General features: G+C 42.2%; 1 protein-coding gene across 1 annotated transcript in view; it reads left to right on the forward strand.

Moving 5' to 3' along the window:
• The window catches only part of LOC122789341 (cytochrome c oxidase assembly protein COX15 homolog), a 547,801-nt gene that overhangs the window by 94,570 nt on the left and 427,538 nt on the right, over positions 1–25,693 (forward strand). Inside the window, exon 3 of the mRNA XM_044056719.1 lies at positions 5,185–5,307. Within this exon, the coding sequence (XP_043912654.1) occupies positions 5,185–5,307 (123 nt within the window). The remainder of the gene's footprint in view (positions 1–5,184; positions 5,308–25,693) is intronic.

The following is a 25,693-nucleotide window of genomic DNA, read 5'->3' on the forward strand; positions in this document are numbered from 1 at the left end:
GTCCTAACCTCCTCTGATTCTTATAGTTATGTAATAATTTGTATGCTATACTAATTATTCCTTTCTTAACGGCAGCTTCTGTTCTAGATTCTACCAAAAACTTGACCAGTGCTGGTGTTATTTAAGACCCCCCCCCTTGTTACTTTCTCTTTACCTGTACTTTGATATCAGTCTTAGACATTTATTTATTTGCCATTTAACTGGGTTGGTCTGGCTGGGCAGGTGCCCTTTTTCAGCAGACATGAGGAGAAAAGCTTTCATTTACAGTAAAGCATTTTTACAATCAAAAGGGTATTTACATATATAATCAAATACAGCATTTAAAATATGCACCCAAGAGAAGGTAGCATACTGCATAGACAGATAACTACAGAGATCCGGGGAGAAAAAAACTCCTATTACAGTAAAGCATTTGTGCAATCAATAAGGTATTTACACATAGTCAAATACAGCATTTAAAATATGTAAGCAAGAGGAGGTAGCATTCTGCATGGATAGGCAATAGATAATGGAGCGAGTCATCATGGACCTTATCAAGAAAGCTATAGGTAATCTCCAGTCACTTGACCCTACTCTGGATTTGTCAAAGGGAGAGCATGCTTCTTAAACCTGGTGGACTTCTTTGAAACGGCCACCAAGGCCCTGGATGAGGGGAAATCTGTGCATACAGCTTATCTAAACTTGGCCAAGGCATTTTGACACTATCCCCCACTCAGGCATCATTGACAAACTTGCCCAGCTAGCTGTCAACCCTTGTATCGTTAGATGGGTTACTAACAAGCTCACTGATGCAACACACTCAGTCAAAATAGGGGAAATCCAACTCCAGCAGCAGACCTGTAACCAGTGGTATTCCACAGGGATTAGTACTGGGACCTCTACTTTTTTGGAATCTATTTCTCTGAAATACAAGCAAAAGCTAAAGTTCTGTGGCTGACAAAGTTTGCTGATTACTGAAAACTGGGAACAGCCATAGGATCTCCAAATGATGCCAACATCCTACAAGAGGGTGTTGCACAAATGATCGGTGCCAAAGTCATGGCCTTAAACTCAATGCAAAGAAATGTATTGTCCCTTTTGGGAAGAACGATCTTTCTGATAACTACCACGTCAGTAGCAACACCTAAGTATGCACTCAGTGGTGAGAGACCTGGGCACACAGGTTGACAGCAACCTTACTTTTCACCAAGTCTTCAAAGTAGTAAGAAGGGCATTCTGTATTGTTCATCTCAATAAGTAAGGGAATTGCCTTTAGAAAAAAAGAATTTATAACATCCCTGTACTCTTACCTCAACAGACCAGTAATTGAGTACAACACCACTTTTGGTATGTACCTTTCAGCACCTGGAGCAATTGGAGAGACCACAAGTGCCTTCTCCTAAGCCAGCAAACATGTACAACTTTTTGTGTGCGTTATTCTCTCCTAATTGCTGCAAGAAACCTGTTCATGCACTGCAGCTAGCAAACCACCAAACCATTTCCCTGCTAGATTCTATGCCTGCCTACATTAATAGAATCTCATCACTGATCTTCTGTCCTGTATAATTTTGCTTCTTTTTTTCTTTTCTTTTGCCCTCATCGGTCTCCCTCCATTTATATCTTTCTGGTACATTCTACTGACACTTGGCAAATGTTAGACATCCTGACCTTCCTTTTCTCCTTCTGTTATGTTCTAAACTCTGCACTGGCTTTATCTTCTTGCTTCGGTGATTGTTTTTGTTAAGTTACCTGTGATCTGGTCCATCCTGCTCCATTCTCCTTGGGACCTCTACTTTTTGGAATCTATTTCTCTGAAATGTAAGCAAAAACAAAAGGTCTGTGGCTGACAAAGTTTGCTGATGACCGCAAAATGGGAGCAGTCCTAGAATCTCCAAATGATGTCAACATCCTACAAGAGGGTCTTCTACAAATGATTGGTGCCAAAGTCATGGCCTTAAACTTAATACAAAAAAAGTATAGTCCTCCTTTTCAGTAGGAGTGATGTTCCTGCTAACTGCCACATAAATAACACTCTAAATATGCACTCAGTGGTGAGACCTGGGCACAAAGATTGACAGCAGTCTTGCCTTTGATCACCATGTCTTCACAGTGGTAAGAAGGGCATTCTGTATCACTAAACTTATAAGTAAGGGCATTCCCTCCAGAAAAAAAGTTGTAACCTCCCTGTTCTCTTCTTTTATCAGGCCAATAATTGAATACAATGCCCCTTTTGGTATGTACCTTTCCAGGCGCCTGCAGCAATTGGAGAAACCACAATGGTTCATCACAAGGAAAATTCAAGGTCTTCATCTGTTCTGTGTGGATAGTCTGAAATCACTTGTCACTTTATTCTCTTTCATACAGACTACTCCGAGGCAATCTCTGACTTGCATGTAAAGCAATCTCTGACGCTGCATTATTGGAAATGCTGCATATCCGCAAGTGAAATGGTACAGGGGTTACTCGCTCTAAAAACTTTAACCTGGTATGTGACATTTAATGGAACCTGCTGGAGGGACAGATTTGTCTCTTATAGGTTACCACACCAATGGAACAGACTACCACTTAGTGTCAAACAAGAGCACTACATTGGCTCTCTTCAAACGCCATCTGGACGATTGGATGGGTAACCGTAAATTCACCCTGGGGGTTCCAGCTGTATCTCTCCTGGATACAGGCATTGGGTGCTAATCGTGGAAACGAGGGTAGAACTTGGCTAGGCTTGTAAGGGCCTTAAGGTCATTAGCCTAGTAACTTCCTGTGTACTGGTAATATTTCTAATTATTGTCTTTATATACATGTAATACTACAAAGGGAGATGTTTTTCAGGTGCCGTTACTCTTGATCTGTTTAAAACCCTAGTATTATATATGTACTTCAGGCAGGAGGAGAAAAAAGTACCGTGAGAATTGTGGGGATTTGTTCATAAGTGCAACAGAGTTCTCCAGTAAGTGTTTTGAAGCATTTTGTATGTGCCGGGTGTATATATGCTCTGAGTAAACTACAAAATGCAGATTATAGTATTAAAAATCCCAGAGAACCCAATAGTGCCTGCTATAGTTGCTCAGAAGTGTGAATAATACATTAAACACATGGAACTTGCAAAACCAATACCAGATCAAAAAATGTTCATCAAGGAGCAAAGTTTAACTGTCTGCTGTGAACTTTAACGGATGCTTCTGGTGTCACCTTTCGCCTTCAGCAAATGATTTTTTAGCATCAAAACAGATCCTCTTAGACAACTATCACCACTTAAGGAAGGCAAAACCATGTGTTTTAGAACATTTGGTAGATATAAGGAACATTAAATTGGAAAACCCAGTGGCAGAACACTTTCACCTAGTTCATAAAGGGTTAGATGATGGTTTCTTTTTTAGTGTGTTAGCTAGACCAAGGTTAGTCAGGGGGGGATTTCATTAAGAAATAATTAGAACTAAGCAGCAGGTTCATTCTAAATTAGGCTACACAATCAGTAGGATTAAATTTTGGGGGGCAATTTAAACATTTAGAAATTATGATTAACAATTTTTATACATGCATTCTTGAAGAAAAATATAACACAATATTTAAGAATATGTAAATGGTACAAATTTTTATTTTATAGGGATGTTGTATTTAGGATTGTTAATAGAACGCACTATGTCTTTATAAGGATATTTTGGTCACATGAACAAATTTAATATTTTAACTGATAATTAACACAAACTGGAATTGTCGTGCTAGTTGTATAAGAGGTTGTATTTTGATGCTAAAAAAATCATTCCTTGAAGGCAAAAGGCCGAGGTACCAAAGTTCACAGTGGGTGGTTAAACTTGGCTCCTTGATGGATAAGTCTAGAAAGATTGGACTTTATAGCGGAAAGAAAATTACCACCACTGTACAGGCCGTTTTGTGATGTGTTCATAGTGTATTGTGTTTTTGAAGTTTTATTTAAAGAAGGAAATGTAGTAGTGTTTGGGAGCTTACAAAAGCAGTTCAAAGTTTGATTTTGAAGGCATTGTGGGGAGCGAAAATGATGTATGTTTTTGTTGTACATTCATTGAGTTTGTATTTTTGTTAATTTTGAAGATTGTAAAATTGATGTTCTTAAAATGTTGTTAAAATGTTGTTTAATAATTTGGAACTTTTCTCCCTGGGCCTCCACTGAAAATGGGCTTCTACCCACATGACTTTCCAGGTAATCAAATGTCAGTAAGTTAAATTAATAAATAAATTAAAGGAATAGAAATGTAGTTTGCATGATCTCCAGTAACCTAATGTCTTATGATAGAAATAGGTTTTGAGGAGGAAACACTTCCATGATCCTAGGTTTGAAGTTAGACCGACATGGAGAAGAAATAGCATTTCTCAGGAAAGTCAGATGGTAAGATTTAGCTGTTCATCAAAAGCTGTGAGAGCAGAAACTGTAATGTAAAAATGTTCATCAGGCTCATAGCAGAAAGAAACCCTCCAAATTCATGATAGCACATACCCTTGCTCATAATTAGTCTTGGAAATGGAGCTACCTAGGGGAGGAAAGGTTAGAACCTGATGGCAAACTCCAATTTCTTAAGGTAGTGTGTTGAATGGTACCTCCACATAATGTCAATCACTTTGTAGAAATTAATTTGTTTAATGGTATGCTTTCTGGCAGTGTTTTATTCTTGTACAGGTGCATTAGGTGGCAATGGATTACTTCCTGGCTACTTTCTTCCTTTTATCTTTCCTGCTACACATGAAAGTCTCCCAAGATCATGGATAGGCTACCTCCCACAGAGTATTCGTACCGAATTGTAGGCTGGCATGCCTACATGTGAAGGATTAATAACAGCATAGGGAGAGGGAACTCCTTGACCCCCACCCAGTAGGAAGGACATTTGTTGCTAGATGGGGGCATTGGCCTCTGCTTTAAGTTAAAGCTGAATTTGTGATGTCTGGGGTGGAAACTTGATTGAATGGCTAAAAGACCAACAAATTGGAAGTCCAAGAAAAATTGGGTGAGGGAGGTTTATGAAAGTCCCCAGTGCAAAATAAAAAAAAAAAAACCTGGATATTTTTGGTCTGTATAAGGAAGCCTTGTAGGCGAGGAATGTGGTGCAACTATAGACATTATGAAAGATCTGTGCTGGCAGAAGAGGGAAGCATGCAGACATACATTTTGTTCATCTATTTCAAAGGCATTGTTTTCATGTTTCGTTTTGTTTCTGACGCACTTTGTTTTCACAGGCTGACTGAATCTGGACTATCAATGGTTGACTGGCACCTTGTTAAAGAAATGAAACCTCCTAGCACACGACAGGAGTGGGAAGCTGAGTTTCAGAAATACCAACAGTTTCCAGAATTCAAAATGTAAGGAATTTTATGAGCTTTTTACATACTTGTGCAGGTTAAAATAAGCCCTCGGTGTAATCAGTTCTGTATGCATCATTAATGGTCCCCATTATTGCTTGCCTAGTAATGTTCCTATTTTCCTAATAGCTAAATGTAATGCGAGCTGTTGAAAATGCAGGTGTGCAGCTTTTGTCATGCTGTGTTCATGATTTAAAGAACGTTTCTTCTGAGTGCTTGTATTTCCTTACTTGAGACTTGAATTAGATAATTTAGGGTACATAAGCTCTACACGTGCTTATCAATGTGAATAAATGTAGGATAGGAAAACCTATTCGAAGGTATATTTAAGTTGCAGTTCTTAATATTTTAAGATAATTTGGGACAGTGCTTATAACTTTAGGTTTCTGAAAGGCACATTTCATTGTTTGGTAGGATATAGACTCAGATAACTGTTTTCCTTCACTGGGGTAAGTTGACGGAAACACTGCTTAAAAACTGAAGTCTTACTCTAGCAAACTATGGAATATTGTATTACAAAAAGGGGAGCTAGTTGAATTTCTTCCAGGCATATTGTTTCAACTGTGTATGTTTAATTGCCTTTTTCCTGACTAGTTGCCCATCTTTTTTTTTTTTCCAGCAGTGATCATGCCACAAAAAACTAGCATCTCCTGGCAGTGGCCAGGAATCCTAGAGATGTGTTGATTTCACAGCTGAGCAGCATTGCACAACAACTCAGAGAAGCAGTGAGTACCCAAATGAAAACTTCTTATAGGTAGCCAACTGTGTTTTAGGGTACATAGAGACGTACACAAAGTGTGAGTGGGCCTGGCTGTGCATGGTAACTCCGTGAGTAAGCAAAGCCACATAGTGAAATGTATACCCAAAAGTGCAAGAGAAAATCCATGTAGTGGCTGTGTGCCACATAGGGTGAACTCGTGGGAATAGGGTGAACTCTTGGGAATAGCAGATGTAAACTCAGATTGATGTATCTCCATATTAAGCAGTGCTTTTAACAGCTAAGCTTTGAGTGTTAAAAATTCCTTAGACAGGATGGCTCCAAACACCGAAGTAGTCCTGTAATAATAGCAACTGTGTTGTTGTGGTACCCAGATTTGGAGATGCTTGTTGAATTCCTAAAAGTGAAAGAATGGTGTATAGGAAAGTAAGAAAAGGGGAAAAGCAAGAAGAATACACAAGGACAAGTATGCGGAAGTAATCAGGATGGGGTGATTTTTATTTTTATTAATTTATGAATTTTATTATGGGGCTATAATGTCATCCTTTTTTCTTCCTCCCCCCTTTGGAGAGAGAGGAAGGGGGGAAGGATGAAAGAGAACAGGGCAGGAAAGGAGGGGAATGGCAGTGTGTGTGGTTCAGAAAAACAGAATAGCACAGATGATCAGGGTTGGAATGTGGTTGTATTGGGGTGGGGCAGAAACAGAGGGGTAGACAAATGTTGATGGAGAGGTTAGGTTAATTCACATGGTATGGGATGTTGATTACAAGGCAAAGGGAGCACACATGGCTGGGGCTAGGGTGGGGAAGAGCAACTGATATGCTGTGTCCTGTCCTGGCCCAAATGGACATTACCCTAATCCATTACATGGGGATGGATACTTGTAACAGTGGGATGGTAAACACTCCCACCCACCCCCTCTGGTGGCCCAAGGCAGAGGATGGGATGGCTTTTTACTCCAGAGGACTGTTCATACAGACCAGGTCTGCCAATTGTTAGTTCCACTACAGTCTCTACCACCTACTCCAGTTTTGGCTGGGTCACTTGAGTAAATGCAGGTGGAATTCCTTTCTGTAAAAAGTCAGAACCCACTCTCATAATTTCTGAGGCACACACAGCCTCATTACCCCCTTGCATCTCAGCCTCAGTCACAGTAGGTTCAGGATGCAGTGGATGTGCCTGCAGAGCATAACTATCATCCGGACATGCAGTAACCGCAGAATGTGGTAAGGTAATCTTAAATAAATCTGTTAACATTAGACTGAATAATTTAACAGATCTGACAAGCCCTTGAGGGGGGAATTTAATCTTGGCTGGCTGCAAGTCTTTCCTTTTGCGGAATATGACTCTGTTAGCATCAGGTTCTGGTCTTGCAGAAAGAGGACAGTTAAGAGAACTGTGTTAACTGTAAGGTGAGATACTTGAACAGTAAGTGATGTCCCTTATGAAGTTCTCATGAGCTATATGACAGGCAGCAGGCAAGTATACTTTCCCTATACATCCATTAAAATACATAAACTGAACATGGCACAGGTATATGTGGTGTGAAACCAGGTGCTGTGAAGTCACCGTAACATGGTACAAAGTGATACTGTCCCGGAACAGGAACTTGCAGAAACTCACTCAAAATGAAGTAGGCAAATAATATGCAGTGCCGCCTCCACCACCTGCCACCTGACATGGAAGACCTGCATGGTTGCAGACCTAATTCCTAGGATAGGCTTGACCATTGCTTACCATTAGCTACGGCTATCTCAAACCTACAACAAAAAATCAAAAACATAAAAATTTAAAAATAAAGGCAAGAACCACTCTCTACCATTTGGGGGTCAATGTGTAGTCTGTGCCTCCCATGCATGTAGTTCATCGTTGTTCCTGTGTCAAAGAGCAAAATGATGCTAGCACTGTTCTCCCATCCTAATGATACCCTTGGTCATACCAAGCATCCATTTGCTTAAATGCCATGATATTGGCCTAATTGGTGCTCCTTGAATTGACTGTGAAGGAGATAAAATAATATAGCTATCCTTCACATACCATGCAAGCTTTCTCTGGTGGGCTCAAGAAAAATGCTACATTTCCAAATTTGCATGAAAATGGTGTAACTTTTGTAAAGAACATGATGATGGCCTGTTAATCACAGCTACAGTACGATTTCTGCAGAGTGGCTACTCATGAAGTAGAGTGGTGCGTGTACCCACACACTTGTGCAACACAGCTGCACAGCCACAAGCTGTAGAGATGAGCATCTCTTTTTCACCTTTCACAGCTGCTGTGCTGCAGCAAAATATGAAAATATGGAGAGTCTTGGGCTTGCATGTCTTCTTACCTAAATTGCCAGTTTGTCATGCAGATAAGTATAAATTTGGTAGTCTTGGAGGCGTGTCATCATGTTAACTCACACAGGTTTGTTAAGCTATACTACTTTTTTGGGCACATAATTAGGAGGACCAGCAGCATTTTTTTGGATCTGTCAGGGGTCTGAAGAGGCACCCAGTATATTGAAAGTATGTGGTAAACTGTTTTCCTTGCCTTCCTAAGGATGTGCAACCTTGCACTGGAATTCACCTTACAAAAGGCTAACAGGAGTAAGTGTGGCTGCAGGTGTCTCACATCAGTAGAAGAAAATCACATAGCCAATGTCACAACAGCCTTTCTCCACTTCCCTATTCCTTTTACACAGCTGTTATGGTCTCTCTAATGTGTTGTCCTTTGGTGACAAATACTGCCGTCATAGGTCTACACACACTCATCCCTCATATTGCAGTCGTAGGTCTACACACATTCATCCCTCATACTGCAGTAGGGCCTTATTTCTGGTGGTTACAAACATGACCTAACTATTGGCAGTAGGGATAATCGTCTTGCCTATACATTCCTGTTGCTGTGTACACTTGCTTCATGTATTCCTATGTCTGTCCCTACAACTGTCTTTGATATACCCCAACAGCCACCCCTTTAATTATTCTATCTCTGTATAGATTTCCCCTTTGTCTGTAGCTGTCCTTCCAACAGCCCAGTTGCTATGACGTCTGTAGCTCTGTCTTACATGTTCAGAGGTGTTTGCATGTCTGAAGAACGAGGTGGATGTCAGAGGCTGGACATTTTCAGCTGTGAACTTTTGTCCTATTACAAGCACTTAGCATACATAGATGAAGTGAGATTTATTTATAAACATGTTGCTTTCTGAATCGCAATTTGTCAGATTTGTGAGCTGCACTTAAGTCTTCTAAAGCCTGCAGCAGCTAAACTAAAATGTGATTTTAATTTGCAATAATATCCATTTGTCATAAAATGCATAAGAACGTGTGATCTTTCTGTGTGTGTGTGTGTGTGTGTGTGTGTGTGTGTGTGTGTGTGTGTGTGTGTGTGTGTGTGTGTGTGTGTGTGTGTATGTATATGTGCAGTATAATACAACATAACTGTAGATGTTATGTAGTCCAATCTTGCCTACATTCTTACCCGTGGGTTCGGAGCTGAACCTCTGCTCTAACTCGGCCATACACTAGCTCGAAGTCTTTCAAATGGCTGGGCTAAGAGGTATCCCATGCTGCACTGCTCCCTTTCCCCAGATCTCGTTTGCTGCTCGTAAAGCTCAGACGTGGTCTCACTCTTGGCTGTGGCGAAGTACAACTTTTTGTCTTCTTTGACTAAAATTGTTGCTCCAAAAACTATTTTCATAGCTAGGTGTGTGTGTTGTTGGTTTGTGGAAGCTTTTTTGTGTGGCCTTTCGTGGCCTTTGTCTTACTATTTGTCAGTATCCCGTTGGCTATCTCCCAATGGGCTAGGCCCGTTTCAGTTAGAGGACCTAGTCCTCCTTTGGTTATCTGTTTACCCTTCTTTTGTTTTTTAGGTACCCTATCCCTCCGGGTTAGGGCCGTTTAAGTTAGAGGACCTAGTCCTTCCCCTTGTTTCCTGTCAGGGCCTTTTGAGTTCGAGGTCCTTGTGTGATGTCTGCAGTTTTTTCTTTAAGAGTCTAGTTCCCGCGCTTTGTTGCTGGTGTCAGGTTTGACTGTTGTGTTGTGTCTAGAGTCCTGCCAATCGTGTCTAAGGATGCAAAAGAACATAAGCCTTCGGGCTTCAAGAAATGTAGTAAATATGGGTATAAGATGTCTATTACTGATGGGCACTCTGTGTTGATTGTTTGGGGGCTATCCACCTTCAGGAGTCTTGTTCGTTCTGTCACTTATTCAGCCCTCGTGTCCTTCAAGAAAGGAAGAACAAACTAATTCTGAAGGGGTTACTGAAACCCTCCTTCAAAGAAGATTTGGAGAGGGATTACTGAAACCCTCCTTCGAGGAAGATTTGGAGAGGTCTTCTAGGGCTAAGTCCTCTCCCTCAAAGAGACAAAACCTCCAAAGCAAAAAAATGATGTCCGGCTCAGTCTCATCGGAGCCTCCGGAGAAAGTTACTAAGTTTGCTGTGGCATCCTCCGCTCCACTGTCTTCGGTGCCAAAGGAAGTTTGTGAATCGACAGAACCTACATCGGCTCCCAGCCTTTTGGAGCCGGTGACCGAGATACTAGCTCGGAGCCAGTCTCCAGTTTTTAGACCGGTTTCTCCTCCTAGTAGGTCTCCTTAAGAGAGGAGGTCTAGATCTTCTACCTTGCCCTCTAGGTCCTCCAGGACTCTCTCTGTGGATAGAGTGGTGCAGAAACTGCTCCAAACACTGGCTGGCTAAATTGCGTTCGGCTCCAGCCCAGTCGGCCCCAGAGCCAGTCACCCATCCATCGTCGATAGATCCTCTGAGCAAATCTCAGCCTTCGGAGTCAAAGTGGTCAGTGCCATCTGATGCTTCTAGGTTGGCTCCGATAGCTCATCCTGGCTTATCGGCTCCAACCCAGTCTGCTCCGTCCACGTAGTCCAGGACTCCTGGTTCCTCGGTCGTACCCGAGGGGGAAGTCTTGGGATGCTCTATGGCTCCTAGCCTCCCTCTCTGTGCTTCGGCTTGGGTTGCCTGACCCTTGCTTCTGCTTCGGACCTTGTCCCCTTCTGCTCCGAGGTCTTCCATGGTTAGTTGAGCTTCGGAGCCGGGGGGACCAGCTTTCGAGGTCATACATGCTGGCCAGGTCCTCAGCTGCATCATACAGCACTGACACTCTACTCCCTCCAGCTCCGGTATCGGTCTCTGATCATCCCCTATCCTTAAAGTGGAGACCCAAGGCCTCAGGATACCTCCATGAGTGGTCCCCAATTTTCTGAAGGCCCCCCAGAGTTTTTGCTTGAGGAGCCATCCAGAAAAAGAACATGCAAGAGGAAGCACGTCGACTCCCAGGAAGAGTCTCACATCGGACACCCACCTCAAGGAATCAGAGGGGTCCCCCAAGTTGTCCTCTGAGTATATCTTTCTTTGATATACTAGAGATCTTGAAGCAGAGAGGCGACTGGCCCTCTAAACCCCCCTCTGAGGAGGAGTCTGTGTTCCTGAAGGCCTTTGGGGCTCAACCCTCTGCCTCCTGGGTTTCTCCATCCTTCGAACTCCTGGATCTGGTATGCCTAAGGGTGTGGGAAACCCCCTGACACTGAGTAGAACCAGTCCCCAGGAGCCGCAACAAATTTCTGTCCGCCCCCGCTGACAGAGTTTCTCACAAAGGGTGTTCCAGTAGATGCCATGGTGGTGGCAGCAGCCACCAAGAAGGAACTAGCTGAGACTTCATCTACCGTCCATCCCCCTAACAAGGAGTCTAGGACCATGGACCAGTATGGGAAGCATATGTTTTCTTCAGCGGCCTTTACTCTGTGGTCGCTGAATTACTTGTCACATTTTACACGGCTCCAAAGAGATCTCCTGAAAGAGCTTGGAGATTCTCTGCAAGGTAATGTTTCTGACGCAGTGGCTCACAGAATTTAGGGCAGCCATCTGAGCGTGGACTATCGCAAACTCCTCCATGAGGCTGATCTCCTTTTATGCAGCCGAAGGAGCGAGTAGGGCAGCGAGTTCCAGAGTTTCTCTCGGGAGACGCTCCTGGATGTGCCTCTGTAATTTTGCGGAAGCCTTCAAGTCTACATTCGCCAACTTGATGGTTCCTCGTTGTTCGGAACCAAGGTGAAGGACACTCTCTCTCACTAGGTGTGAGCAAGAGGGAAAAACTCTGTCTGCTGAGGGAGTCCATTTTTCCATGCCTTCTAGACCTTATCCCAAGGTCCAGAAGAGTGGGAAAATGTGGTTCAAGAAATCGCAGAGGTGTTTCCATGACGCACAAAGTGATTCCCCCTCCAGAGGCAGGGGAGGGGGTGGTAACTTAGGTAGACACCGACCTAGAGGCAGAGGAGGCCCACGTAACCAGGGAGACCTCTACTCCTTTTGTGGTTCTCCCTGAGACTTCATCTCCATTGCGCCTTTCCGTTACCAGTCAGGGGTCGCATTTCACTATACCCAAAAGCCTGGCAAGAGATCACCCAGGACCAGTGGGTATTAAAAATAGTTTCCGCAGGATATCACATTCCCTTCTCTTCTTCCCCCGCACCGATCAAAAGAATCCCAGATGTTCCACCCAATCAAAGGGATTCCGCAGCTTCAGAGGTTATAAAGCTGCTAGAAAAAGGAGCCATCCAGCATGCCCCCTCAGACCAGATCGGATTAGGGACTTGCTCCAGATTATTTTTGATGCTGAAAAGAACAGGGGACCTGAGACCCATCTTGGATCTCAGCCGCTTGAAACTCCACCTGAAGTCCAAGTTCAGAATGGTCATGTTGCAATATATTCTCCCTTTGTTGGGAAAAGAAGTGTGGATGTGCTCCATCGACCTCAAGGATGCTTACTACCATATAAAGATGGACAGGGCATCCAGAAGTCATCTATGCTTCCGGCTGGGAGCCAGTCATTTTCAATTTTGTGCCCTGCCCTTTGGTCTCACCACAGCCCCCAGGGTGTTCAGCAAATGTATGGCAATGGTGACTGCTCACTTGAGACGTCAGGGATTCCAAGTGTTTCTGTAGCTGGACAACTGGCTCCTTTCTGCCACCACCAGGCATCTGCTACTACAGACAAGAAACGCCACTATCAAGCTGTGTCAACAATTGGGTATCACTCTAAACTGTGAAAAGTCTGGCTTGTTGCCCTTGCAGCGTGTCACCTATATAGGCACCGCGTTAGGCACTGTGCTCATGAGGGTGTGTTTACCACAAGAAAGGATTCAGGGTTTGTAACAACAGGTATACGCGTTGCTCCCTCTGAAAAAAGTGAAGGTAAAAATGGTTCTCAAGTTGTTAGGGATGATGGCTGTAACAATTATGCCGGTTCCTGTCTTGCGAGGCTACATATGAGGCTCCTTCAATGGCTGCTCTTCGCCCAGTGGGCTCTACAACATCTTCCGCTTTCTCATCTTATAATGATCACAGACAAGTGCAAGCAAGATCTATGCTGGTGGCTTCATACCAGCAACCTCAATGCGGGAAAGCCCTTCGTCCCATCCCCTCCTGTTGCCACAGAGGCCACAGATGCCTCCCAGATTGGGTGGGGGGGGCATTATCTAGGCAGGACAGACCAAGGCACGTGGCAGGAACACGAGATACATCTGCAGATCAATATGTTGGAGATGAGAGCAGTGCTACTAGCTTTGCAAGCACTTCAGAGCTTTCTTCCTCTCTCTGGACAATTGCGATCCACTCAGACAATATGTCTGTGGTATGGTATCTGAACAAACGGAGAGGAACCAAGTCATACCCCCATTCGAGTGTGGCAGTGAGCAGCATCCTCCCAACGTTTTCTTGTAGCAACGCACATTCCGGGGAAGTCCAATGTGATCGCCGACAGGTTGAGCAGAGCTATTCTGATGCCTCACGAGTGGTCCATGAACAGTCAGGTTGCCGAGCAGATTTTCTGCAGATGGGGTCAGCCTTTCTCCGACCTATTTGCCAGTCCCCTCAATACCAAGTGCAGTAGCTACTTCACTCTTAACCCCCCTAGGAGTAGTCACGCAGGGACGCTGTAGTTCACGATTGGCCCTCCGGTCTACTTCCCGCCTGTTCCTCTGCAGTCGAAGCTTATTCAGAAAGCGCAATCCTTGGGAAGCCGAATGATTCTGATTGCTCCACACTGACCTCATCAAATTTGGTTCCCCTTTATCCATCCCGATCTCATGGGCGCCCCCTGGATTCTGGACCCACAGACAGATCAGCTGACTCGTATGTCAGGGCAGTTCCATTCTTCTCTTCAGACCCTCCGGTTGACGGCCTGGCTACTGCACTTCCATCACTAGTCAGGCTTCATAATTTTTCTCCGGAAGTGGTTTTATATTCTGTCTTCTTCCCATAAGCCTTTGACCAGAAAGATTTATTCCACTAAATGAAAATGATTCTCCATCTGGGCTCATGCAAGACAAATTGATCCGTATACAGCTCTAATTTCTTCAGTTCTGGAATCTCTCTCCATGCTTTTCAATCGGGGGTCAGCAGCCGCAACCATTTAAGTCCAGTTGGTGGCTATTTCCACTTTTCACGTCACTAATGAACCCAGTCTAATGGTGCATAGACTTTGTAAGGCATTCTTGAAGGGCACTATGCTGCTTTGCCCTCCAGTCTTTGACCCGGTCGTGCCTTGGGACCTAAATTTTGTGCTGCAATGTCTCACTTCATCCCCCTTTTGAGCCTGCAGCTACTTCTGAATTGAAATATTTGACTTTGAAGACCATCTTTTTGGTAGCCATCACTTCAGCTAGATGTGTCTTGGAGCTCCAAGCTTTGTCCATCAGACCGCCTTACTTGAGATTTCACAAAGACAGGGTTTCTCTCAGACCAAACCCTTCCTTCCTTTATGCCGAAAGTGGCTTTGGTTAGTAATCTCAACCAATCCATTGAACTGCCCGTATTTTTTCCAGCGTTTTCTAATGAGGCAGAATTTAAACTTCAGCTGGATGTTCACAGACAAGTTGCGTTTTTATTTGCATAGAACGAAGGATCTTAGAAAATCGGATCAGCTATTTGTCTCATTTTCAGCAAATAGGATTGGGTCTCCTGTTTCCAAAGTGACTTGTCTAGATGGATCTCTAGTTGTATTTCCTTTATTTATGCTTCAGGTGGTAAGGATTTACCATTTAGAGTGAAGGCTCATTCTACCAGATCAATATCTACCTCTACAGCATTTAAGGCCAGGATGTCTATGGATAGTATTTGTGCTGCGGCTACATGGGCATCTCCTCGCACCTTTATTACTCTCTACAAATTGGATTTGGTATCCAGAGGCAGATCTTCATTTAGTTCCACAGAGCTCAGGAGTATTTTCCACTGAGCCTCCCAGGATTCAGGTGCTGGGGACGCTGTCCCACGGGTAAGAATGTAGGTGAGATTGGACTACATAACATCAAGAAGTTATGTACTCCCCATAACGTTCTATGTATGTAGTCCATCTCTCCTCACATTCATACTTACCCCCCCCCCTTCCCCCATCCTGGAGGTCCTAGAGGTTAGTTCTGGTTTCAGTACTCCTTTTATTACTGGAATGTTTTTCCTTCTCTGTCTTATGCGTATGAAGGGTGAGTGATTGAGCTTGCAGCAGACCAGATCTGGGGAAAGGGAGCAGTGCAGCATGGGATACCTCTTAGCCCAGCCAATTGAAAGACTTCGAGCTAGAGTATGGCCGAGTCAGAGCTGAGGTTGAAGAGCAATGCTGTCTGTTGGTTTAGCCTTGTAAGTTTTGTTCTATCAGTTTTGCCTCTGAATGGACTAGGTTTTGAAAGCTCAGGTATTATAGTTAGACCTCAGCACTACTTTTAGATGGAAAACGTTTATCTTTGGCTATTTTGTACTGATTATTTTTTTCTTGCAGTACGTTTGTTCTGGAATATTTTCTTTTTCTGTGTAAAATCCAGTCTCTCTCTGTTTATTTATTTGTGTGTGTGTATCTATATATATATATATATATATATATATATATATATATGTGTGTGTGTGTGTGTGTGTGTGTGTGTGTGTGTGTGTGTGTATACATATATATACATATGTATATATATATACATATATATATACATGTGTATATATATATATATATATATATATATATATATATATATATATATATATATAAAATATATATATATATATCGCTATTATATATATAATATATATATATATATGTGTATATATATATGTATATATATATATATATATATATATATATATATATATATATGTGTGTGTATGTGTATATATATATATATATATATATATATATATATATATATATGTATATTTGTGTGTGTGTGTGTATATATAATATATTGTGTGTGTATAGATATGTATATATATATATATATATATATATATATAGATATGTATGTATATATATATATATATATATATATATATATATCTATATATATATATATATATATATATCTATATATATATATATATATATATATATATATATATATATATATATATATATATATATATATATATATATATATATATATATATATATATATATATATATATATATATATATATATATATATATATATATATATATATGTGTGTGTGTGTGTATATAGATATGTGTGTGTGCGTCTTTTGGCTTTTCCCGGTTAGGGGTCACCACAGCGGAACTCCAGTCCGCTAATGATTGGCAGTATATTTTTACGTGCCGAGTTGCTGGCCCTGACGCACAACCTTCAGCGAAGGTACACCCATTCACGCATGTCTCCACACAGAAGAAGCTCTAGCTAAGAATCGAACAGGACAACGTCTTACTGTGAGGCGACAACGCTACCGCAGCACCACCACCGCAGATGTTCTTCATCTCACATTGCTGCAGTCCTTACTTATGGGTAGTCCGCTGTCCTCGGTCGGCCCGAATACCAAAGTATTAGGCTGACGTCGGTCATGGGCGCCTAGATCTGACATCAGAGCGTCAGGGTATAAAGGCGCATGACCGATGTCATATCCTCAGTCTTTTTTGCCGCATGGTCCGATGCAGAAGCAGCGTTGCAAGTGCCGTTCGGCGTTCTGAAATTTTTTTTTCGGAGTTTCAGACCGATACCAAGTTGGGCTAAGTACCCGTGAGAATATTTTTGTTTTTCTTGCCTCAGTTACTTACGGATGTCAGAAAAGTGAATAATTGTATTTCTTGTGGGAAACAGATACCGCATAGGGATTACCACTCGCTTTGTATTCCTTGTTTGGGACCGGAGCACGGCGTGAGGGTGTCGGTTTTGTGCTAGGTTTAATAAGCGCACTATAAAGCGGAGGTTAGATTGCGCTAGGTTAGTCTTTGGCAAGAGGTGTAATTATAATATGCCGTCGGATGTTCGATGCTTGCTTCTACTAAGAAGCGCAAAGACAAATCTTTAAAGCCCAGGCAGGATGATTCGTCCGTTCGGATGCGGACCTTAGAAGCTACAGCTGAACAGGTGGATCCGCTGAAGTTTCTGTTGAGTCCCAGGGGAAACTTTGATGTTACAAGATGTGGCCTCTCAGGAGGCAGGTCAGGCTGAAGGGGCCTCTCAGGTTACTATTCTCCCTTCTATGCCCAAGGTGGTTAGGCCTTCTGCTACTGTTTCTAAGGCTCCTTCTAAGGGCAGGTCTGTTTTGTCTTCCTCTGGTGTCAGTTCTGGTTCTTCAGGGTCTGTGCCTAAAAAGCACATGCTTAAAATGGCAGAGGATTTGATTACTTTAATTAGAGGTTCTATGCCCCCTCCTGATAAGAGGCCCAGGATGGAGCCAGAGTTGGAAAGTTTGGAGCAGGCCTCAGATGATTCAGTCTTCTACTGAGGACATTCAAGATTTCCCTCCTTATTCTGATTCTGATGCAGAGGATTCCACGCCTTCTGCTTCTCCTCCAGAGGATTTTTCATTCTCAGAAACTCTGCATTCCATGAGGGAGCATTTTAAGTGGGAGGGACAGGATTACTCTGATTCCCGGAAGAGGCTTAGGAGTTCTTGTTTTACCACAGCATAGACCCTTAGCTATACCTCCGGTTTTGGATGTTGTTTCAGATGTTTTCTCGAGCTTCCCTTAATCCTGATTCTGATTCTGTGCCTCCTGCCCCAGTTAAACCGGACAGGTATTACAGGGTGCCTGAGGCTCATAAATATCTGTATAAGAGTCCTAGGGCGGACCCAGAAACTATTAGTCAGGGGCCTAAGGGTGTTAGAGCCTCTGTTGTTAAGAATCCGGTTCCTCTGGATAAGGAAGCTAGAGCTTTGGATAGATGGGGTAAGAAGGTGTATACCTCTTCTACTTTAGCAATGAGAGCTTTGAACTGCCAGTTTCATATGTTGAAGTATCAGAATTTCCTCCTTTCTCAGCTAAGATCTAAAGTGGATGCTTTGGCAGAGGGCATAGAGTGTAAAGAATTGCAGGATTTAGTGCATGTTTCTGAACAGGTGGGTAAGCACTCTTTGCAATGTGGTTTTGATGCTTTACAGGCTTCTTCTAGGGTGGCTGCCACTGGTTCAGTTATTCGTAGGCACTGGCTTAAGGATCAGAATTTGTCTGAGCATGTTAAGTCTAGAATTCTGGATGCCCCTTTGCAGTCTGAAGTTTTGTTTGGTCCTCCTGTGGAGTCAGTCTTAAAGAAAATGGAAGACAAGGCTAAGTCTATGCAGACTGTTAAAGATTTTTTGCTGGCACAACCTCCAAAGTTTAGTAGAAATTGGCCTAAGGGGTGGACGTACCCTTCTTCTGATTCTCAGTCTAGGGGTAGATCTAGGCGTGGTAGGGGCAGAGCTCAGAGTACCTTCAGGCCGAGACAATGGAGTTCGCCTGCTCAATCTGCTGGTGAGGGCAGGGGCCAGTCCTTTCGTAAACAGGCCCTATGACCTGCATTTTCAGCTGCCAGATTCCTCTTGCCTGGCAGCTCCTTTGGGAGGAAAGTTGGCTCTTTTCAAGCAAAATTGGTATTTAGTCACCCAGGACAAATGGGTATTGGACATTATAAACCGTTCTATTTACATACCATGCCTCCTTTCAAAGGCATGCCAGACGTCCCTCCTCGGCAAAGGATAGAGGCTCACAGACAAATTTCTTTACTTCTTCAAATAGGAGCTATACAGCCAGTTCCTCTGTCAGAAGTGGGCCTAGGATTTTATTCTCGCCTGTTTCTAGTTCCAAAGAAAGGAAACACGTGGAGACCAATTTTGGATTTATCTATCCTCAACACTTACCTGGACATGCCAAAGTTCAAGATGCTGACTTTACAACAGCTTTTACCTCTGTTGGGAAAAGATCACTGGATGGTTACTCTGGATCTCAAAGAGGCTTACCTTCATGTTCCTATCAGGCCCAGTTGCAGGAGGTACCTGCGTTTTCGGGCTGGAAATTTACATTATCAGTTCTCTGCATTGCCCTTTGGCTTATCTACTGCGCCCAGAGTGTTCACAAAGGTTCTGGCTCCAGTGATAGCATTTTTCAGACTAAGAGGAAGACAGATTTATCCTTATTTGGACGACTGCCTGATTATTGCACAAGAAAAGGACGAACTTCTTCATCATCTACAGTATGTGATGGCAGTGTTAAGATGCCTAGGGTATTCTGTGAACGAAACAAAGTCCAGTCTAGTACCCTCTCAGGACATGTGCTTTCTGGGTGTGAGACTGAATACAGCTTCCCAGATGGCTTTTTTGACCCCGGACAAACAAAGAAGCCTTTCTCTTTATTTCCAGCAAATGTCTCTACGGTCCAGGCTGACTGCAAGGACAGTCCTTCAAGCCTTGGGGTTCATGGCATCTTGTATTCTGGTGCTTCCCAATGCCAAATTGCATATGAGGAAGCTTCAATGGTATCTCAAAAATGTGTGGACACAGCACTGCCAAGATCTAGACACTGTCATTCAGATAATACCTTGCATTCAGAAGGAGTTTTTGTGGTGGGCTCAGGAATGTCACCTAAACAAGGGACTCTCTGTGACCCGGCCAGAGGCGAGTCAGATTCTAACGACAGATGCCTCGGACAAGGCTTGGGGAGCACACCTCAATGGAAAATGGGTGCAAAACACGTGGCCTGTCAAACTCCAACATTTGCATATCAACTTGAAGGAAATGTTAGCAGTCCAGTTTGCATTGATGGCTTTCAAAGATTTACTTCATCCAGGGCAGGTGTTGATTCAAACAGACAACATTACTGTCATGTGGTACATCAACAAGCAGGGGGGAACCCATTCTTACTCTCTTTGCAGGCAAGCGATGATTCTGTGGGAAACTGCTCTCAATCTACACCTCAATCTTCAGGCAAGGTTTCTACCAGGAGCACAGAACTCCTTTAGCAGATGTATTGAGCAGACAAATAGTGGATCCTCACGAGTGGAAATTGGATCCTCATGTATTTCAACAGTTGACAGTGTTATGGGGAACTCCAGACATAGATCTGTTCGCTTCTCCACTAAATTACCAGTTGCCAAAGTTTTGCACAAAAATGTTTTATCACACAGCTTGGAAGGTGGACGCTCTATCTTTCAGTTGGAACAATCTGCATGTATATGCCTTTCCACCTCTGCCTCTTCTTCCCAAGGTACTTTTGAAGGCCAGACAAGACAAGCCAACCATGATTTTGATAGCACCGGATTGGCCTCGACAACACTGGTACCCACTACTGAGGAGTTTAGTACGAGAACCCCCATGGCCTCTGCCTTTGATTCCGCACCTTTTGTCACAAGAGGACAGTCACTTCCTCAATGTCAAGATTCAGTCTCTGCATCTAACAGCCTGGCATATTCTGTTTTAGACTCTGCAGGGTCTCAGCTTCCACAACAAGTTTTGAATGTTATTTTGGAGGCCAGGAGGCCTAGTACCAGGAAAGTTTACGCTGATAAATGGAGGAGATTTTTTATTTGGAGCAAAGGAAAGGACTTTGTCTCCAAACCTGATTTAAGTGTTGCTCTTCAATATCTTACTGAGTTATTGGACAAGGGTTTGTCTTTCTCCTCAATAAAGGTCCATGCTGCAGCCATTTCTGCTCACTATGATTGTGACCCTCCTTTATTCTCTCATCCTTGGTTTAAGCAATTTCTTAGAGGGCAAAGAATATAAGACCCCCACGTAGAGCTCCTACTCCTGCTTGGGATCTCAATTTTATGTTGGAAAAACTTACTCTACAACCTTTTGAGCCTGCAGCTACTGCCGAGTTAAAGTATTTATCATGGAAAACTGCTTTTTTGTTGGCCATTACCTCTGCAAGAAGGGTTTCTGGAATTACAGGCCCTCATGGCAGTGGAGCCTTTCCTGATTTTTCATAAGGATAGGGTATCTTTTGCATACTAATCCTTCCTTTATGCCTAAAGTGGTTTCTAGTGTGGCCTTAAATCAAACTATTCATTTGCCTACTTTTTATGCAAACCCCAAAATAAAGGGAGAAAATTTTGCATACTTTGGATATTCACAGGCAGTTGCGTTATTATTTGAGCAGAACCAAGGAGTTCAGACAGTCTCAGCAATTGTTTCTTTTGCTTTGGGTTCACAGGGTAAACCTGTTTCAAAACAAACTATTTCTAAATGGATTGGGTTTTGTATTTCTTTTGTTATTCCCATCATGGTAAGGAGATTCCTGCTGGAATCAGGCCTCATTCCACTAGGGCTACTGCTACTTCTACGGCCTTTATAAGTGGGTAGCTACAAAGACATTTTGGAGGCAGCTACTTGGAGTTCAGTGCATACCTTTTTCTAAACATTACCACCTTCCTCTTTATTCTAAGTCTAGGGCTGGATTTGCCACTGCAATTTTACAGAGCATTTTAGCGGCCCCTAATGCTTTATGATTTTTACCATCCTCCCTTTCCGCTGCTTTGGGATTCTACCCATAAGTAAGGACTGCAGCAATGTGAGATGAAGAACATAGTACAGTTTTGTACCTACCATAAATGTAGATGTTCAAAGATCCACATTGCTGCAGTCCAATTTACCCTCCCTCCTTTCCCTCTGTATTTTGACTTGGTGCTATGCTTTAGGTGATGGTTGTTGTTGGGCATGTCTTTGGGAGGTATCCTGTTTTTGGCAGTGGCCTTTCTGGTTTTGCCTTCTGACATCTGGGGCAAGAAAAGACTGAGGATATGACGTCGGTCATGCGCCTTTATACCCTGACGCTCTGGTGTCAGATCTAGGCACCCATGACCCGCGGCAGCCTAATACTTTGGTATTCGGGCCGACCGAGGACAGCGGACTACCCATAAGTAAGGACTGCAGCAATGTGGATCTTCGAACATCTACATTTATGGTAGGTACAAAACTGTACTTTTTATATATATATATATATATATATATATATATATATATATATATATATAATTTATGTATGTATTTATTTATTTATATGTATGTGTGTATATATATATATATATATATATATATATATATATATATATATATATATATATATATAATGTGTGTATATGTATGTGTGTATGTATGTATGTATATATAGATATATATATATAGATATATATATATATAGATATAGATATATATATATATATAGATATATATATATATATAGATATATATATATATATATATATATATATATATATATATATATATATATATATATATATATATATATATATATATATATATATATATGCTAGAAGCACTGAGACTGTATCGAAGAAACTGCATAAATCAAGACAAACTTCTACGGCATTGAAAAAGAGACACGACTCAGGAACAGATTGTATAAAGCACTTTCATTCAGTCAATATACTGGAACTTCATCAGAAAACATTACAAAGAAGATGTTTAAGACCATATATAATGTTTAGGTGACAAAATATTGAAAATAGGTACATTTGTAACTTTTATCCAATCGCGAACGTAAAAATCCTATAAATATTCAGTCTGTGATACAGTAACAAAAGGTAGAAAAGGATCAATCCAGTGCTAGCTAGATATAGTTTAAACCAATCATATACCCAAAGTCACAAAGATAATGCAAAGGCAAAGAAGTGGAAAAACAACCAATGGCAAATGAGTAGATATGGCATGACCAATAGCAGGCGATTAAGTATGCTAATCGCAGTAATGTATCGCTATAGTACATTGTAATAAACAAGCCTAGGTTAGGATAAACAAAAACTTTTTTGAGAACAGAACATACAACATATGGAAAAATGTATACAATTTGCAATATATAAATCTATTCCTGCCACCGCATGACACATTTCAGGTTAAGATTATCATTAAGTCCCGGGGCGCAGTCTGCTCCCAAGCGCAACTGCCATTTGAGCTCTTTGACTTAGAGGAGAGTGGAGTAATCTCCAAAGAAAAGTTCAACTTGTTCGAGGACAGAAAGATTGAACTTGGTGAAATCACGGCAAGTAGTAGAGTCCGTAGCTAGCGCATTTCTGCAGTCAAGAGATCTTATAGCACTGTAATGTACCTTGACTCTATCGGAAAGTTTACGGCATGTCTTTCCGATTTAGAAGTGATGGCATGTTTCACAAACAGCTGCGTAAACAATATTTTTGCTATTACAAAGTGGAGTCTGAAATTAACTGCGGTTATTGTGAGCAAAAGTGTAGCTCGTGCTTACGAGCATATGTTTGCAGCAGACACAGTTAGTACATGTGAACATGCCAGGAGGCTCATTAAAGTTACAAATATTGTCAGTAGAGAAAGCTGAATCCCTCTTTTCGAACATAGATCTGATGGTGTGAGTTTTCTTATATGTGAACAGTGGTAGGTTGCCCAGAACAGTGTTCAGGTTATCAGTACTTGAAACAATGTTCCAGTTTTTGAGAATAGTTTGTTTAATCGAGTGCATGTCCCTGCTGACAGGGATTGGGAAGCTGAGGGTCCTGTTAACAGCATTGTCCGTGCTAACAGGTTTATTAGGGGAGAAACCAAATTTCAGAATGGGCTGAAACTTTGTGTATGTTTCATTCGAGACTTCGCTTTTAATGCTTTGGATGAGAGTATCACGGTAATGTTTCTGTAGGAACAGTTGATGCAAATAAGCGTACTCAGTGGAAAACATGGTGTCATTGCTGATAATGCGTGATAAATAAATGAATTGACCCCTGATAACAGTTTTCTTCATGTGGAATGGGTGTTGGGAGCTGAAGTCCAAGAATTCGTTGCGATACATTTCTTTTTGGTGTATGTTTGAAACTAGGCACCCATTAAGTAAATCAACAGATATGGAGGTGTCAAGGAAGGAGACTCTAGGACCACTACCAGATTTGACGAATGTAAAGAAAGAAATACTGTCATTGATGTTTTGAAGAAATCTTTCTAGCTGATTAGAAGTACCAGTCCAAGCAAAGAACACATCGTCAATATATCTGTGGTAAAGCCTGGTGTATTTGAACCCTTGCAAGTGGACGAGGGTTTGAGCTCCCAAGTGGCTAGAACCAGATTTGCATAAGCCGGGGCCATTCTGGAGCCCATAGCAAGACCTCTAATCCGTTGGTATACCTTTCAGTTAAAATTAAAATAAATATTGCAGAGTGCTGCGGTAGCGTTGTCACCTCAAAGTAGGACGCTGTCCGGTTCGATTCTCAGCTAGAGCGTCTTCTGCGTGGAGATGTGCGTGAATGGGTGTACCTTCGTTGAAGGTTGTGCGTCTGGCCTGGCAAGCCGATACGTAAAAATCAACTGCCAATCATTAGCGGACTGGAGTTCTGCTGTGGCGACTCCTAACCGGGAAAAGCCGAAAAACACAAACCGTATCAATCAGGGCAGTTAGACACACGAGTCTGTCTTGAGGAAATCCAGCAAATTTGTGTAGGTATCATTTAATAAACGCTATCCCTTCCTTGTGTGGTATGTTGGTATAAAGGGATACAACATAAAGAGTAACAAGTATACATTGTTCGAGGTCCAGATTAGCTTGAAACAGAATGTTTAAGAAAGCCCAGGAATCTCCGATGTAAAACGGAGTTTTTTGAACTAAAGGAATGAGGCAAGAGTCCATATTTTCAGAGATGTTCTCTGTTTTAGTTTGTTTGTTTGAAATGATATGGCAGAACGGGGGGTTGTCTGGATTTTTATGCACCTTTGGAATGCCAAAGCATTTCCCTAGGCTTGGATCTTGGGCAGACAAGAATTCATCAAGCGAAATGTATTGGTCACTATGGGGAGATTTCAAAAAGCTGATCGATGACTTTGAAACTATCGTGAATGACTTTCAAGGTGACAGGCTGGAAAAAGTCACTGTTATTAAGGTCAGCTTCCATAACTGCAATATTTAGTTTGCTTCAGAAGCACAACACCTTTTCCCTTGTCCGCTTTCATAATGTGCAAGGTGGTATCAGAAGAAAGCGCTTTTAGAGCAGTGAATTCCCTTTGGGATAGTTTGACCCATTTTTAAGGTGCTTTATTAGCAGATGGTGTTCTAAAGTCTTTTTCACAGACTTTAAGGAAAGTAGCTAGGGTGCCATTGAGAACAGGGTTGAAAGTGCTTCGCTTTCTACACAAGAGAGTGGTGCGAAGTATTTTGCGCTGTTTTAGTGGAATCGCTGTTTTGTTATCTGAGTTGTGGTCATGAAAAAAACATTTTAAATTGAGCTTCCACACATAAAGCTTTAGATCAAGAAGTAGCTCATTAGTGTAGTCCTGTGAGAAGGGATAAAGGTGAATCCTCTTAAGAACTTTAATGTGTCTGTCTGAGAAGCTGCGCCCTGCCTGATCAATTGAAAACAGCACTATGGAGTGCACAGGTAGATGAAACTGTGGTGTCCGGTACAACAGAGTTAGCGGGCAAGAACTTGGAGGCTGCACAGGGGGTAGAAATGTCAA

This window comes from Protopterus annectens, chromosome 14.part0 (genome assembly GCF_019279795.1).
Source record: "Protopterus annectens isolate FY-2018-M chromosome 14.part0, PAN1.0, whole genome shotgun sequence".
NCBI classification, from domain to species: Eukaryota; Metazoa; Chordata; order Ceratodontiformes; family Protopteridae; genus Protopterus; species Protopterus annectens.